At 38.8% G+C, this 13,440-nt stretch overlaps 1 protein-coding gene and 1 long non-coding RNA gene across 7 annotated transcripts in view; one reads left to right on the top strand and one right to left on the bottom strand.

Moving 5' to 3' along the window:
• Nucleotides 1-8,647, top strand: part of LOC122830923 (ectonucleotide pyrophosphatase/phosphodiesterase family member 2-like) — a 29,729-nt gene extending 21,082 nt beyond the window's left edge. For 2 of the 6 annotated variants that reach the window (XM_044116722.1, XM_044116724.1), the window contains exons 17-24: nucleotides 517-686; nucleotides 2,006-2,141; nucleotides 3,927-4,066; nucleotides 4,228-4,363; nucleotides 4,560-4,637; nucleotides 4,780-4,912; nucleotides 7,084-7,237; nucleotides 7,349-8,647. In XM_044116722.1, the coding sequence (XP_043972657.1) occupies nucleotides 517-686; nucleotides 2,006-2,141; nucleotides 3,927-4,066; nucleotides 4,228-4,363; nucleotides 4,560-4,637; nucleotides 4,780-4,912; nucleotides 7,084-7,237; nucleotides 7,349-7,519 (1,118 nt within the window). In that variant the 3' untranslated portion in view covers nucleotides 7,520-8,647. Of the gene's footprint in view, nucleotides 1-516; nucleotides 687-1,172; nucleotides 1,224-2,005; nucleotides 2,142-3,926; nucleotides 4,067-4,227; nucleotides 4,364-4,559; nucleotides 4,638-4,779; nucleotides 4,913-7,083; nucleotides 7,238-7,348 lie in introns of those variants that run through there. The other 4 variants (XM_044116727.1, XM_044116726.1, XM_044116723.1 and 1 more) reach the window with 3 other exon arrangements.
• LOC122830926 lies at nucleotides 7,141-13,413 on the bottom strand. Its single transcript, XR_006370618.1, has 3 exons — nucleotides 12,885-13,413; nucleotides 7,342-7,479; nucleotides 7,141-7,230 (listed from the first exon to the last, which is right to left on the bottom strand). It is a non-coding gene; the product is annotated as an uncharacterized LOC122830926 (long non-coding RNA).
• Nucleotides 13,414-13,440: the final 27 nt, after the last annotated feature.

Here is a 13,440-nt window from a genome sequence, read left to right as displayed (position 1 = left end):
TGTGACATATACAGGTCATAGTGCTCAGGATTATGTCCAGATGAAATCATCATGTGAATAGCTTGGTGTTCAACCTTCTCTGCGTTTAGCTCATTTAGTTTTAGTTACCTTTGTAACTAAAACAACAGTAAAGTTTTTTTTTTTTTTTATTAGCTTCTTTATTTAAAACTATATGTAAAGTCAGAATAAGCTATTTGTTTATGTTTTTTATTTTTATGTATAAAACTGTGTGAATGTTTATGCCTTGCGTTGTTAGTTTTTATGGGACTACAGCTGGAAACTAGCATTTCGCTAAATCCGGCTTATTTATGACAACATTTTACGTTCATTAATAGGCACTTTACGCTTTAACATCAATCAATCAATCAATCAATCAATCAATCAATCAATCAATCAATCAATCAATCAATCAATCAATCAATCAATCAATCAATCAATCAATCAATCAATCAATCAATCAATCAATCAATCAATCAATCAATCAATCAATCAATCTCTGACTTATCCCATCCTCAGATCTCCTGGGTCTTATACCAGCTCCAAACAATGGAACTCATGGCAGTCTTAACCACCTGCTGAGAAGTCCGACTTTTAGACCCACCATGCCAGAGGAGGTGTCCAGGCCGACGGCCTCCAACCTCGTTCCTCTGGGAACGGATGACTTGGGCTGCAACTGCGATGAAAAGGTCAGCCCTGTTAGACAGTTGAGAGGAATGCCTGGTTTTAGCTTTACTGACTTCCACAGGTACAGTGGAGGACCAGCGCAAGCAGACTGAAAACTTCTGATATGAAGCATCAACAGCACGACAGATTTGAAGGCTGTTTGATAATGGAAATACAAAGGAAAAGTCTTCACACTCTGTTAGGATGCTTGCGTTTTGGCCTGGAAAAAAGGAGAACATGGCAAATAATTTCCAGTCTTTTTATAAACTTCAACTGAAAACAAACCAGTTTGTTGGGAAGCAAAATAGAGAATAGCTGTCTTAACCTATTTTAATAAGTATGTACATGCTTAATATAAGAATTTGTTTCAGAACATTTTGATTAACTTTTAGCATTTAGTCATGTCGACAAATTACAGTAACTGATAAAAAATTACAGTACAGACAAATTGTACTTAATTACAGTAAAGTGGGTAATTGTAACCAGTTACTTTCCACCCCTGCTTTTAGGTGTCTGCTGAAAGGCTGAACGTGAAGAGAGATTTTCTTTTTTCATTAACGGTGAGCCCAAACATCCAACCAGATCCACAAAAGAATGGCTTCAGCATAAGGTTTGGAATGACTTAGTCAGAGTAAGGAACTACAGCTAACAGAAAAGCTTGTGAGAACTCCAGTTTTTGCTTTAACAGAAGTACAGCCAGGAGGAAGGTCTTAGCCAGGGCCGTTTCTAGCTTTTGTGGAGGCCCTAAGGGAGAAAGAATGTGAATAAACAGATCTGGAGTCAGTCATTTATTCCCATGACTGTTCATTCACATGTGACATATTCATTATGTATAAAAACTTTCATGAAGCAGCGCTAAAGCTCAGCTTATGACAAACAAATTCTGGCTGACTAAATAACAACTACTCAAGACCAGCTAGCATAACAAATAATCTTGCAAACAAAATAATATGACAATAAGAAGACTTTTTTCAGTTTAAATATCCCAAATATGACTTATTTTACATGTAAAATTATCATCTGCGTGAGCCTGTGTCCTCCACAGTCACCTGTACTTGTATGACATTCTGCACTGGGTTGCTCTACGTCTTCTTGTAAAATTGAAATTACCTTCTTGCCTTCTGCAGCAGAGCTGGAGTCAGTTCACCTTCAGTTCACACTGTTTTGTTGCAAACAAATGCACAGGCTACCATTTCATATTCTCTTTTGCATATGAAATGGGTTTTCCAGTCCACTGGTTTGTTCTGTGGTGAATGAGACTCAGTTCTGCACTGTTTCACTGTTTCTTATTCCCATGTAGATCTCTGGCAAGAGATTGTTTAAATCTCCAATCTTTTTGCAGTTGCGTGTAAAAAGTAGGGGCCAGAGAGGTTTGAAAGTGACCCTTGTACGAGGCTATAACCTGGAGTCACTCTGGCTCTGTCTCTTACAGAACAAAGTGGAGGAGCTAAACCGGCGATTGAGGCAAGCTATTGATGGTCAGTTTGTCATGAGATTTGCAAATACAATATGCCAAAACAGTGAATGCACTCCTTGAACTTTTTTACATTTCGTCACACTAAAAAAAAAGGCTTATGATGCCTTTTAATATGAGTTTATATGACACACCAACACAAAGTAGAATAAAGCAGTGAAGTGAAAGGAAAGGAGAATGATTCACAGTTCCAGAGTTTTTGCTTTAACAAATAAAAATCTAATGGGATGGAGGTCTGCCCCTGAATTTAGACAATACTTTGTGAAGCTCCCTTGGCTCCTGGTCGGTTATTTTCTGGCTCTACCAGTTTTCACACTCTATAGATTAAGGTTTTCCTGCTCTTTAATTGGACGGAGAGCCTCTGTGCAAACATGTTCAAGTTTTTCACAGATTGTCAGTTGAATTTAAAAATGCTTATTTTAAAAGTTCAAACACCAAGTATTCGTTAATGTGTATTATTGCATGCAGTGGAAGCCATCTTGGGACTGTGTTTGCTGCATGGGGTACAGCCAATCACCACCCAGAAAAATGAATGGGGCTCCAGGATTGGCTAGTTCAGCTGCCTGAGCTGCACTTACTTTCAAATATTTTAGGTATGCTTTACAAAAACAAAAACAAATCACTGATTGGGTGGATGTTCACAAATGATTTCGCAACATTTAACAGAAAAATTCACTGTGAATCTATGAATAGGTGAGGATTAGTTGTAGACCAAACCTTCCATTTTGGTTTAATCTGACAGAAACACTTCTTTCATATGTTTGTTGTGTCCACTACATGTCAAACTGCCCATCTTCCATAAAGATGAGATTTATAGAGTGCACATCTATGATTTTTTCTTATTAATATACTTTATTTTTGAAGCATTGAGATTACAAAAGTTTGATTCCACTTCAAGGTCCAGTTCCAGTCTGATCGTTTACAAAATTCCTTCTCTTTAACATCCATCCATCCATCCATTCTCTGTTCACCCTTGTCCCCTAGAGGGGTCAGTAGGGTTGCTGGTGTCTATCTCCAGCTACGTTCCAGGCGAGAGTCAGTGTACACCCTGGACAGGTCGCCAGTCTGTCACAGGGCAACACAGAGACAGATAATCTGATGCCAAACACAATGGAGTGGTATCAGATTTTAGTGGTTGATAAAAGACCATGAGCCATTTCTGCTGCTAGACTTGCATGTTTGTTTTGGTTTTATTTATCCAGAATGCCCCACGCTATAGTCCACTTCCTGCCTTTGGAGTGTTCTTTGGTCAACTTAGCATTGACATATGTATTCTAACAACACAAGAGTTCCCATCAACTGAACCAAGAACATGGATTGTAGGTAGACCAGAATTTGTTTCTTAGTTTTATTATGTGTTCTTACCTCCCCAAACAAACCAGACTTTCTAAACTGATCCAGATTTCGACTAAAGCAGACTGAACAGAGCTTGTGTGAATGCATCCAGAATCTCATAATTATGATTTTAAAACTTGAAATTATGACTTTCTGTATAACTTTTTCTTTTCTTCCATGGCAAAAAGGGACTTCCATACAAATGAAATTCCAGAAAGGCCCATTAACATTTATGGTCGTGATGTAACAAAGTTCAAGGTGGATTTTTTTTGTATTAACTCTCACTTATATCTGACATGTGAAATGAAGTGTTTGCTCATAGAGCCAGATGTTTGCCTCAGTCAGACTGCTGTCAGCAGAGTTCAGCCTCCATGCTGCAGTCTGACCTGTATAAATGGGTCTTGTTACATCAGTACTCTCTGTGCCGTGTTCCTCTGTTTGCTCCGTCCCTCAGACAGCAGGAACCTGCCGTACGGCCGACCTGCTGTCCTCTTCCATGCCAAATACTCCATACTACATCACAGCGACTACATCAGCAGCTACAGTGAAGCCCTGTTCATGCCCCTCTGGACATCCTACACCGTCAGCAGACAGGTAGCGCCCACCCTGACCCCTCCTTTTGTACTGTCAAAGACTTTCTTTCTATGTACATTACTCAAGTCTTTCTGTGAAACACTAAAGAAATCTAAGCAAACTTCTTGCTTCTTGCACACCCTAGTGGTAAAAGTGGGGTAATTTCTTTTTGTCCTGTCCAGGTAGAGTTGTTTCCTTTGCCTGAGTCTCTGTCCAACTGTGTAAGACCGGATGCCAGAGTCCCACCGGCCTTCAGCCCGTCGTGTTCCAACTATAGAGCAGAGAAACATGTCACATATGCCTTCTTGTACCCGCCGCGTAAGTGAATCTCCACTGCAGACTTCCAAAAACACACTCAACCTCAGTGGACACTCCCAGCCACTGCTAAAGTAATCATAACCCCTGACATTTTCATAGTTAGTCACATTCAATTGGTCTTATTAGGATTTAAAGTCATGAATAACTGTGAATTGGACAGGAAATCATCAGTGGAATATCTTGTGTGTGTTCACAGAGCTTTCTTCAAACCTGGAGAAAAAATACGAGGCTGTCCTCATCACCAACACTGTGCCCATGTATCCTGCATTTAAGAGTAAGTTCTCACTTCATGAACTCCTGATGCCTGATGCATTTTAGGCTCAGAAGTTTTAATAATGCTTTTTGTAATCATTTCCACCATTCACACCCACCTCTGCCACGTCCTTCTCTCTGCCCACACTCCCACTCCCACTCAGGAATCTGGACTTACTTTCAGAGAGCTCTGGTGAAGAAATACGCCACTGAGAGGAACGGACTGAACCTTCTTGTTGGACCCATCTTTGACTACAATTATGATGGAGTCAGAGACTCGGCTGAGACAATCAGAGAGTAGGAGAATTCATTCATTCATTCATTCATTCATTCATTCATTCATTCATTCATTCATTCATTCATTCATTCATGTGAATTGTCTGAATAGTTCAGATCTGTGCAAAAGTCTTCATTAATCTCTTATTTACCTAAACTTTGGTTCTAATGAGTTTCTCTAATGCTTTCTGGCTGCGAGGCTTTAAACTTGGTTGATATAAAGCAATACACCAGTCTTGTATTCAAACTACTCTATAGTTTAAATAAATCTGAAGAGTAACAATTTCTTTTTTTTTTTTCAAATTTAGGATTTATATATTCATGGGGCTGATGTAATGATCTATGAGCTACAAATTATGAGAAAATTATGAGAATCCAATAATCAAATGAAAGTTCAACATTAGTCGGTGAAATTGATATTTACTAGCCTCTACTAATTCTAAATATAGGGAACAAAAGAAACAAATGTAAGGACTTACAAAGAATCAGGACACTCTTGTAAATTAGATTTTTTTAAAATCACAATTAGGTTTTCCTGGTTAAATGAAGGTTAAATAAATAGACAGAAATAATAAATAACCCAACTTCTGCTATTAAAAAATATAAGGAACATTTCTGAAATAATAAATGAACATTCAGAATTTTATTCCAACAATGGACAAATCTCTAAGGGTTATTTGGGGCTTACTGGACTCTCAGAAACCCCAAGGTTAAAACCTATAGTTTAACTTTAATCCTAATCTAGCTCCACTGGATCCTAGGATGTACACATGTCCACCATTAACTAATAACTGACATATCCAAATCTTTGCAAAGGAAACATTTGGATATGTCCAACTATCCAAATGTTTGGACAGATCCAAATGTGTCAGTTTTTGTGGCCTGCCGGACAAAGAACTGGCCCTCTGGGTCGACTCACAGATGGCAAGACTGTCAACCTCGGTGGAGGTGTGTGGGTCTTGCGGCACTTCTGAGTCTAACTAGACTCGATGAACTGCAGGCCTCGGCCCGGTTGGTTCCAAACCTAGATTGGGTGCCTTTGCATTCGCCTTGAGGGCCCCCAGCTGGAGTGGAATCCTGAGAGCTGTGGTTCCATTGGGGCCGGCCAGATGGGGATGTTTGCAGTCAACCGTTGATTGGTGGGTTGGTATAGAGACGGGTTAGCATCCATGTCTCTCAATCAGAATAAGTGCTGACCAAAGGTGGAATTAGCTGGGCTGACTTGGCAGGTTCTCAGCAGTAGAACAGGAAAGTGACAAAGTCTTTTTAGAAGTTTACTCCAACTGATAAGTGAGTGGTGCTGAGAAAACTATTCTGCAAACCATCAGTTCTTAACCATCCGTCTGTCTTGGTTGAGGAAGTGTCACTAACTAGCCCTCAGTGGTACTTCTCTCAGACACTAAGAAATCAACATTTAATTTTTCTTGTGTAGATAGGCTTTTAGGTCTCACCTGTACCTGCAGTTGTCCACATTCCTCATCATAACAATATTTTGCCACAGTCAGAAAGAAGGAAGAGACTGAACGTTAGTTCAACCAAAAGGAAGGAAACCAAGAAAAACCTTCATAAAGCCTTGGTACTGTTGATCCAGAGTTCTTTATTAGATTATTAAAAGCGTGGCTCCTTGGAAGCAACATGTACATGAACCATTAAAGCTGCAGTATGTAAATTTTATAAGAATATTTTTTCTACATATTTGTTTAAAGTATGAGACAGACAATCTGTGAAAAAATTGAGCTCCTCTGCCTTTTCCCAGTGCTCCCAGTTCAGTGAAACAAACAGTCAAAGGAAGGAGCACTGTCCGTGTAAGCGGTTTTTCTGTAATGGTAAGCTGTTTCTCCAGCATCACCACATTTACATTGACAGCCCTAAGGCCCACCTCCTGGCTCTTATGGTTGGGATCGGTGCATTTCCTCAAACGGCATTAGTAGCTCAGAGTGGACTGGAGGAGGTCCATTTTTTCATAGTTGAAATGTTTTGCACAGTAATCAAAAAGACCATTAGTATACTTCTTAATGTCAGTTTAGATAGTATCTGCTTATTTCCAAATTGTAGATCAGCCATTGAAAAAATACCATTTTTATTTGGACTTTGTTCTTCATAAGCTTTTCATGTCAGACTCTAATAATTGGAGAAATAATTGTTGAGTCAGAGTCAGCAGACTCCTGACTAAAAGGTGAAATCTGTTCCAGCCATGTGAGCGGAGCTGTCCCCGTGCCATCTCATTACTTCGTGGTCCTGACCAGCTGCCTGGATTTCAGACAGCCTGCAGACTCATGCAATGGTCCACTGAGCAGCGCCGCTTTCATCCTGCCACACCGACCCAACAACGACGAGACCTGCAACGTAAGAACCAATCACATCGCATGTACCTTTCACGTTCTGGTCCTATCTGTCCACATGGCTGGTTCTGAGAGCAGCGGACATGACTTTCTGTGTGTGACCCCAACCTAACAGAGCTCTGAGGATGAGTCCCGCTGGGTGGAGGACCTGATGAAGATGCACACGGCCCGGATCAGAGATGTTGAGCTACTCACAGGCCTGGACCTGTACCGGAGAACCAGCCGGAGCTACACTGAGATCCTCTCCTTAAAAACATACATGCACACGTATGAGAGCGAGATCTGACCTCTGCTGACCTTTTCTGCAGCTGTGGTGGAGAAATGTGGCACACACTCCTATCTCTGTCTGTCTATGTACAGCTATAACACCACTGAACCGTTCCAAAACTGTGCAAAGGTCTTCAATCATTCCTCAACTCACCTTCCTGTTGAAGATCATGTAGCCTTTCCATTCCCTGAAGGACTTTCTAGAGTAGCAGAGATACAATTTTACATCCTCTTGGCACCTTAGTATAAACACCCTGCTCTAAAAAATCAGTTTGTTTGCACTTTTTCTTTTAAGCTACAAATCACACTCAAAGCATCCCAAATTGAAAGGTATAATAATCATATTTTTGCACTTATGTAAGTCCTGAGCAGGAGTTATGTTACACCTCAACCTTCCAAAGTTGGTTTAAAGGCTGTTGCCTCTGCACTTTGTTGCCCCTGCATCCCATCAGCTAAAGCTGGAGTCTAAAGAATCTTCTCTGCAGCAGCTCCAGGTTTGGATTGTTTCAGAGCATCAAAAAAATGTTAATATCAAACAAAAATATTCTGTTTGTAAACCTGTGGCTCTTTATCTTATTCACCAAGCCAGAGATTTTAATATTCATCATCTGGCACTAATACTTCCGACTCTACTTTACAGTCCCACATATGTTGGTTTCTTTCAGAACTGTTGTTACACAGTACATGAATATTCTAATTAGCTTAATGAAAATCATGTGGAATTTGTGTTAATCATCCATCCTCAATACCTGCTTAGTTCCTGCAGGGGGAGCCTGTCTGCAGGGGTTTGTGTACTCTCCCTGCAGGTCACCAGTAGACACACACACACACTCAAAGCTTAGCACAAGGAGGTTCCGTTAGAAGCTGTGAGATGAGTTGCAGTTTTACCACTTCACCATTCTTAGAAAATAATCCACAGGCTAATATGGAATCACTCTGGCTGGAGATTATTGAATAAACCTGATCTGTATGCCACCCTTTATAAGAAAGCCTTTGATTTTAATTGCAATATAATGGTAATGATGTGTCTGTGTTTGTGAGGTTGTGTGTGTGTGTGTGTGTGTGTGTGTGTGTGTGTGTGTGTGATGTGACTTTAATTTGTGCACAGTTAAATTTGTTGATTATAATAAAAGTTTGATCAAAAACACCAACTGTGAATTCAATCTATTTGTCTGTACATGTTTTCCGCCCCGTGCATTCAGATATCTAAACATGGTGAAGATGACTTGCTGAAGCCAACCTGAACTTCAGAATGAAGGGGCTTTTGGTGACTTTGAATGTGTTATGGGTTTTGGTACCGTATGGTTTGGTCTGGATCTTTTTAACAACTTGTTGATCTACTGGGCTGTAGATCAGCACAACCGTCGCTCAAGCCCAAAGACAAGAAAGGTCTTCTTTTCCCTTGGTTGCTTCATTTGACTTAGTTTTTTCCATTAAGCAAACCTGGATGATCATGACCATGATGCAGGGGCAAATGGGTGATGGAAAAACAAAATTATACAAGTACTGTTAAGTTGAAAAGAATTTATTCAGGTTCATTAAATGATCTTGTGTGCAATGAGAACAAGAATAGAATGAGCTCTGTCATACAAAGTTACAAGACTCTCTTTGAGAAGACGTCCAAAAGTATTTAGGAGACAAATTCTGAGAACCAGCTTCTCACTCAGTCACTTTGAGAGAAGTTTACTTCTTTATCTGCATCTCTTGTAGCTGCAGACACCAGCTGTAGCAGATTATCTGAGTGGCAAGTAGAGAAACCTTTTCCACACAAAGTCCGCATGTATCATAAAAATAAAGACATAATATAAAGCATAAATTCAGACAGTCATGAGACTTTAGGGACTAAAATGCAACAGTCATAAGACTCCTACCAAAAGCAACTGGCTGCTAAATTTACGGTAACTAAGAAGGTGGTTTTGTAAAAAGTCGGGTATGCATATTTATCAATCAATCAATCAATCAATCAAATTTTATTTGTATAGCACATTTCAGCAGCAAGGCATTTCAAAGTGCTTTACGTCATATCAAACACAGAAACATACAGTCATCAAGTGTGGGCTTATTGCTTTTGCAACCATAAAAGGTTTACCGGTTACACTCCTCATGTGTTCTATGGAACGAAATACCTATTGGTATTTTTATTCCCACTCAAGCTCACAATCACGCAGTTTAAAACAATGTTAACAGCCTTTCAACGGGCTTCCGGCACCAGGCTCCGTACACTTTTTTCACAGAATTTCGCTCTGGGACTCCGTTGTCCCTCATGGATTTTTTGTACAATTCTATAGTACCAGATTTATACAGTCAGGTTTCTGATGTTTCTCCCTATACCATTTTAGTTTGTTTTTCATTAGAGTTTTAACTAGAAATTCACCAGACTAAGACATACACCTGCAGTTTTTGTTAAAAGTGTCACATAGCTTATATGGAATTACTGTCATTTTGGTCCTTAAAATACCAAAATTTGCCCTTAACTTTATATTTTGGTGCGTCTGTTGATGTTTAAATATTAAATGATTGATAATTTGATGAACTACTGAGGAGAATTAACAGTTCTCCATGCAGAGTACTTGATGTATGAGGTTACAGAAGAATCAGTGAGTTGAATTCATGAATTCCATTTATTAATACCAAAATATAGCTGGTCCATTTCACATGCCACCTTTAAGAGGTAGCAAGTCAAAATGGCCCCCCAGAAGGGGTTGTGATCTCCTTTGTTAGCCTCTAGTTACACCCCAAAGAGGGCATTCCCTAGCTCCTAGTATAATGTAATCTTATCCTTGAGGGTATTTCCTAACATGTCATTTCTTTTAGCTTTCGCTTAACAACTTACTAACAAAGAAAGAAGGAAAACACAGAATTATTTACAACAGCCAATGGGATGCAGGAAATACGACTGTTTTCTCTTCGTATGCTGGCTCCGCCCACAGGGAGTAGTTAAGGTGTTCCTGTTTTTATTCTAGTTTATCTGAGAAATAATAACAATTTCATACCTACAATTCAAATTATGTCGTTCTTTTAAGTGTAAGTTTTATCATTATTTTTTTTTCCTTTTTTGTTTAGTTTATTTTTACGCGGCAGGTCAAAGGCTACAAACAAAATGGCGGAACACCAAAGCGCTGCAGGTATAGTGCTGTGAGCGTCTATTTTGATGTTACAGAGTCTCTTCTGAAGTAATGGTTCAATGTCGTTCAACCCCTCTTCGGAACTAATCGCTTCTCTTTATTATTTTATGTGGAAATACTTCTGAAATACTTAGATAGTTACTTTCTTTCTATTAAAGGTGAAAAAAGTGTAAAATACCCACTATCTGCCTTCAGATAGTTACTTTCTTTCTATTAAAGGTGAAAAAAGAGTAAAAATACCCACTATCCGCCTTTAGATAGTTACTTACTTTCTATTAAAGGTGAAAAAAATGTAAAAATACCCACTATCTACCTTTTAGATAGTTACTTTCTTTCTATTAAAAGTGAAAAAAAAGAGTAAAAATACGCACTATCTGCCTTTAGACAGTTACCGTTCTTTCTTTCTATTAAAGGTGAAAAAAGTCTAAAAAATACCCGCTATCTACCTTTTAGATAGTTATGTTCTTTCTATTAAAGGTAAAAAAAAAGCGAAAATATCCACTATCTACCTTTTAGATAGTTACTTCATTCCAGTCCTTGAATATTCAGATCAATGGGGTCCCTATTGACCAAGTATCACAAGAAAAATATTTAGGAATAATTCTTCATACACTTTTAATATCGGACCACTCCCCAGTCTCATTGACTCTCGACCTCAACCATAAAAAACAACAGTATTCCTGGCGTTTCCACTAATCCTTGCTATCATAGGAGACATTTTGTAAATTCTTAGACGATAACATTTCTGAATTCTTAGACACTAACGATACAAAAGATGTTACAGATTGTACTTTATGGGAAACTTTTAAAGTTGTGATCAGAGGCCATATTATTTCTTTTGAAAAGTTTCTGCAAAAACAGAAGGCGAGAACGCCTCGCAGGAATTGAGACTGAATTAGCACGCTTAGAATCTAACTACAAGTTCTCTAATGACCCTATGACTATACAAAACATATTTGCTCTAAAATATGAATATAACACCATCCTGTCCAGACAGGTCCTTGATCAGTTGTTCAAAATTAAGCAGAAACACTTTGAGCTGAGTGATAAGCCCCATAGATTATTGGCCCATCAACTGCAGGGCTTGCAGGCCAACAGGGCAATACATAAAATTAAGTCCAGGGCTGGAAAATTGATAACTGATCCAAAAGGTATAAATGACTCCTTTGAACAATATTATGAATATTGTTAATCTCCCTAAGATGAGTGAAGCCGCTGGAGAGGCTCTTAATGCAGACATCAGTGTGGAAGAGATCCTTGATGTAATTAAAGCCTTCCCCAAGGCCAAAGACCCAGGGCCTGATGGTTTTGGAACTGAACTCTATAAAAGATATGTCGAGAGGATTGCTCCTTTCCTTCGGAGGATGTTTACTCATTGATTTATGTCACATGTTTTCTCTTGATTCAAAGAATCAAGAGAATGATTCTTTCTATTAAAGGTGAAAAATACTAAAAATACCCACTATCTGCCTTTATATAGCTACTTTCTTTCTATTAAAGGTGAAAATAGAGTAAAATTATCCACTATGTACCTTTTAGATACTTTCTTTCTATTAAAGGTGAAAAATAGTAAAAAAAATACCCCCTATCTGCCTTTAGATAGTTACATTCTTTCTGTTAAAGGTGAAAAAAAGAGTAAAAATACCCACTATCTACCTTTTAGATAGTTACGTCATTACAGTCCTTGAATATTCAGATCAATGGGCTCCCTATTGAGCAAATATCACAAGAAAAATATTTAGGAATAATTGTGGATGCTCAGTTAAATTTTAGGAGCCATGTTAACAAAATCAGCAAAACTGTTAGATAAAATATAAACTGTTTTAAAATGATCAGAAATTGTTTAACACGTCACTGTGCAGAGAGGTTTTTTTAACTCCATGATCCTCTCACATTTTTCCTATGGAGCTACTGTCTGGTCTCAGACTACTCAAACCATTAGCAAGTCTCCATAATCGGGCTCTGAAGGTTTTATAACAAAAGCCAGTCAGATTCCATTACTGTCACATTTGTCTAAATTCGGCATTTTGGAATTTTCTGATTTTATAAAATATAATCTTTTAAAATTGATTTGTAAGTGTTTAAATAGATGGGCACCTACACCCTTAAACACTGCATGCAGAGACTGCAAGGGAATAAAAACACCTACTATCTGCCTTTAGATAATTACGTTTTTTACTTAAAGGTGAAAAAAAGAGTAAAAACACCTCCCATAATTTTAGGGAATTTAACCCAATTAATAGCACTTTTTCAACTCACGTTTCTGTTGGTTCGTCTTGTCCGGTCGGATCTCGTCAATCCGCCGTTGGCAGACAATGTCGGACATAGGGCGCTGGCCCAGCGAAAAAGTTACTTCCAGGCACTTTGTTTCCAAGTCCTGTTGACTCTGGTTGTGCACGGTTTTCAGCGCGTCGTTCTTCGTCTGTCAGCGAACGGGTGTGGTGAGATCCGGATCACGACACCAAGATGACAGGTATTTTCTCAACCTTCATAAAAAGAGAACCACAGACAACGTTTTAGTTTTCAATCAAGTCTTTAGCAAAAGGAGAAAACATAGCAAACCACTTCTCCAAGGTGTTTACCATGTGTTCTGACTCTCTGCATCAGAACTGGTCTTTTATTACAAAACAAAGCAGGAGTGAAATGGAATGTGGGGGGTAATAAATTAAAACAAGATGGGTTATTCTGAACAAGGAAGAAGGAACATAGAAACTAACATCCTACACACAGGCAGTCTAATAAGTAAGGAGTATTCCAGTAGATAAAAGAACATCTGGAGAAAGGGAAAAGCTAGTTCTGTCTTTCACACAGTTTA

Source organism: Gambusia affinis, linkage group LG05 (genome assembly GCF_019740435.1).
Source record: "Gambusia affinis linkage group LG05, SWU_Gaff_1.0, whole genome shotgun sequence".
NCBI classification, from domain to species: domain Eukaryota; kingdom Metazoa; phylum Chordata; class Actinopteri; order Cyprinodontiformes; family Poeciliidae; genus Gambusia; species Gambusia affinis.
Note: the sequence above shows the minus strand (reverse complement) of the source record. Positions and strands in the feature narration are given on the sequence as shown.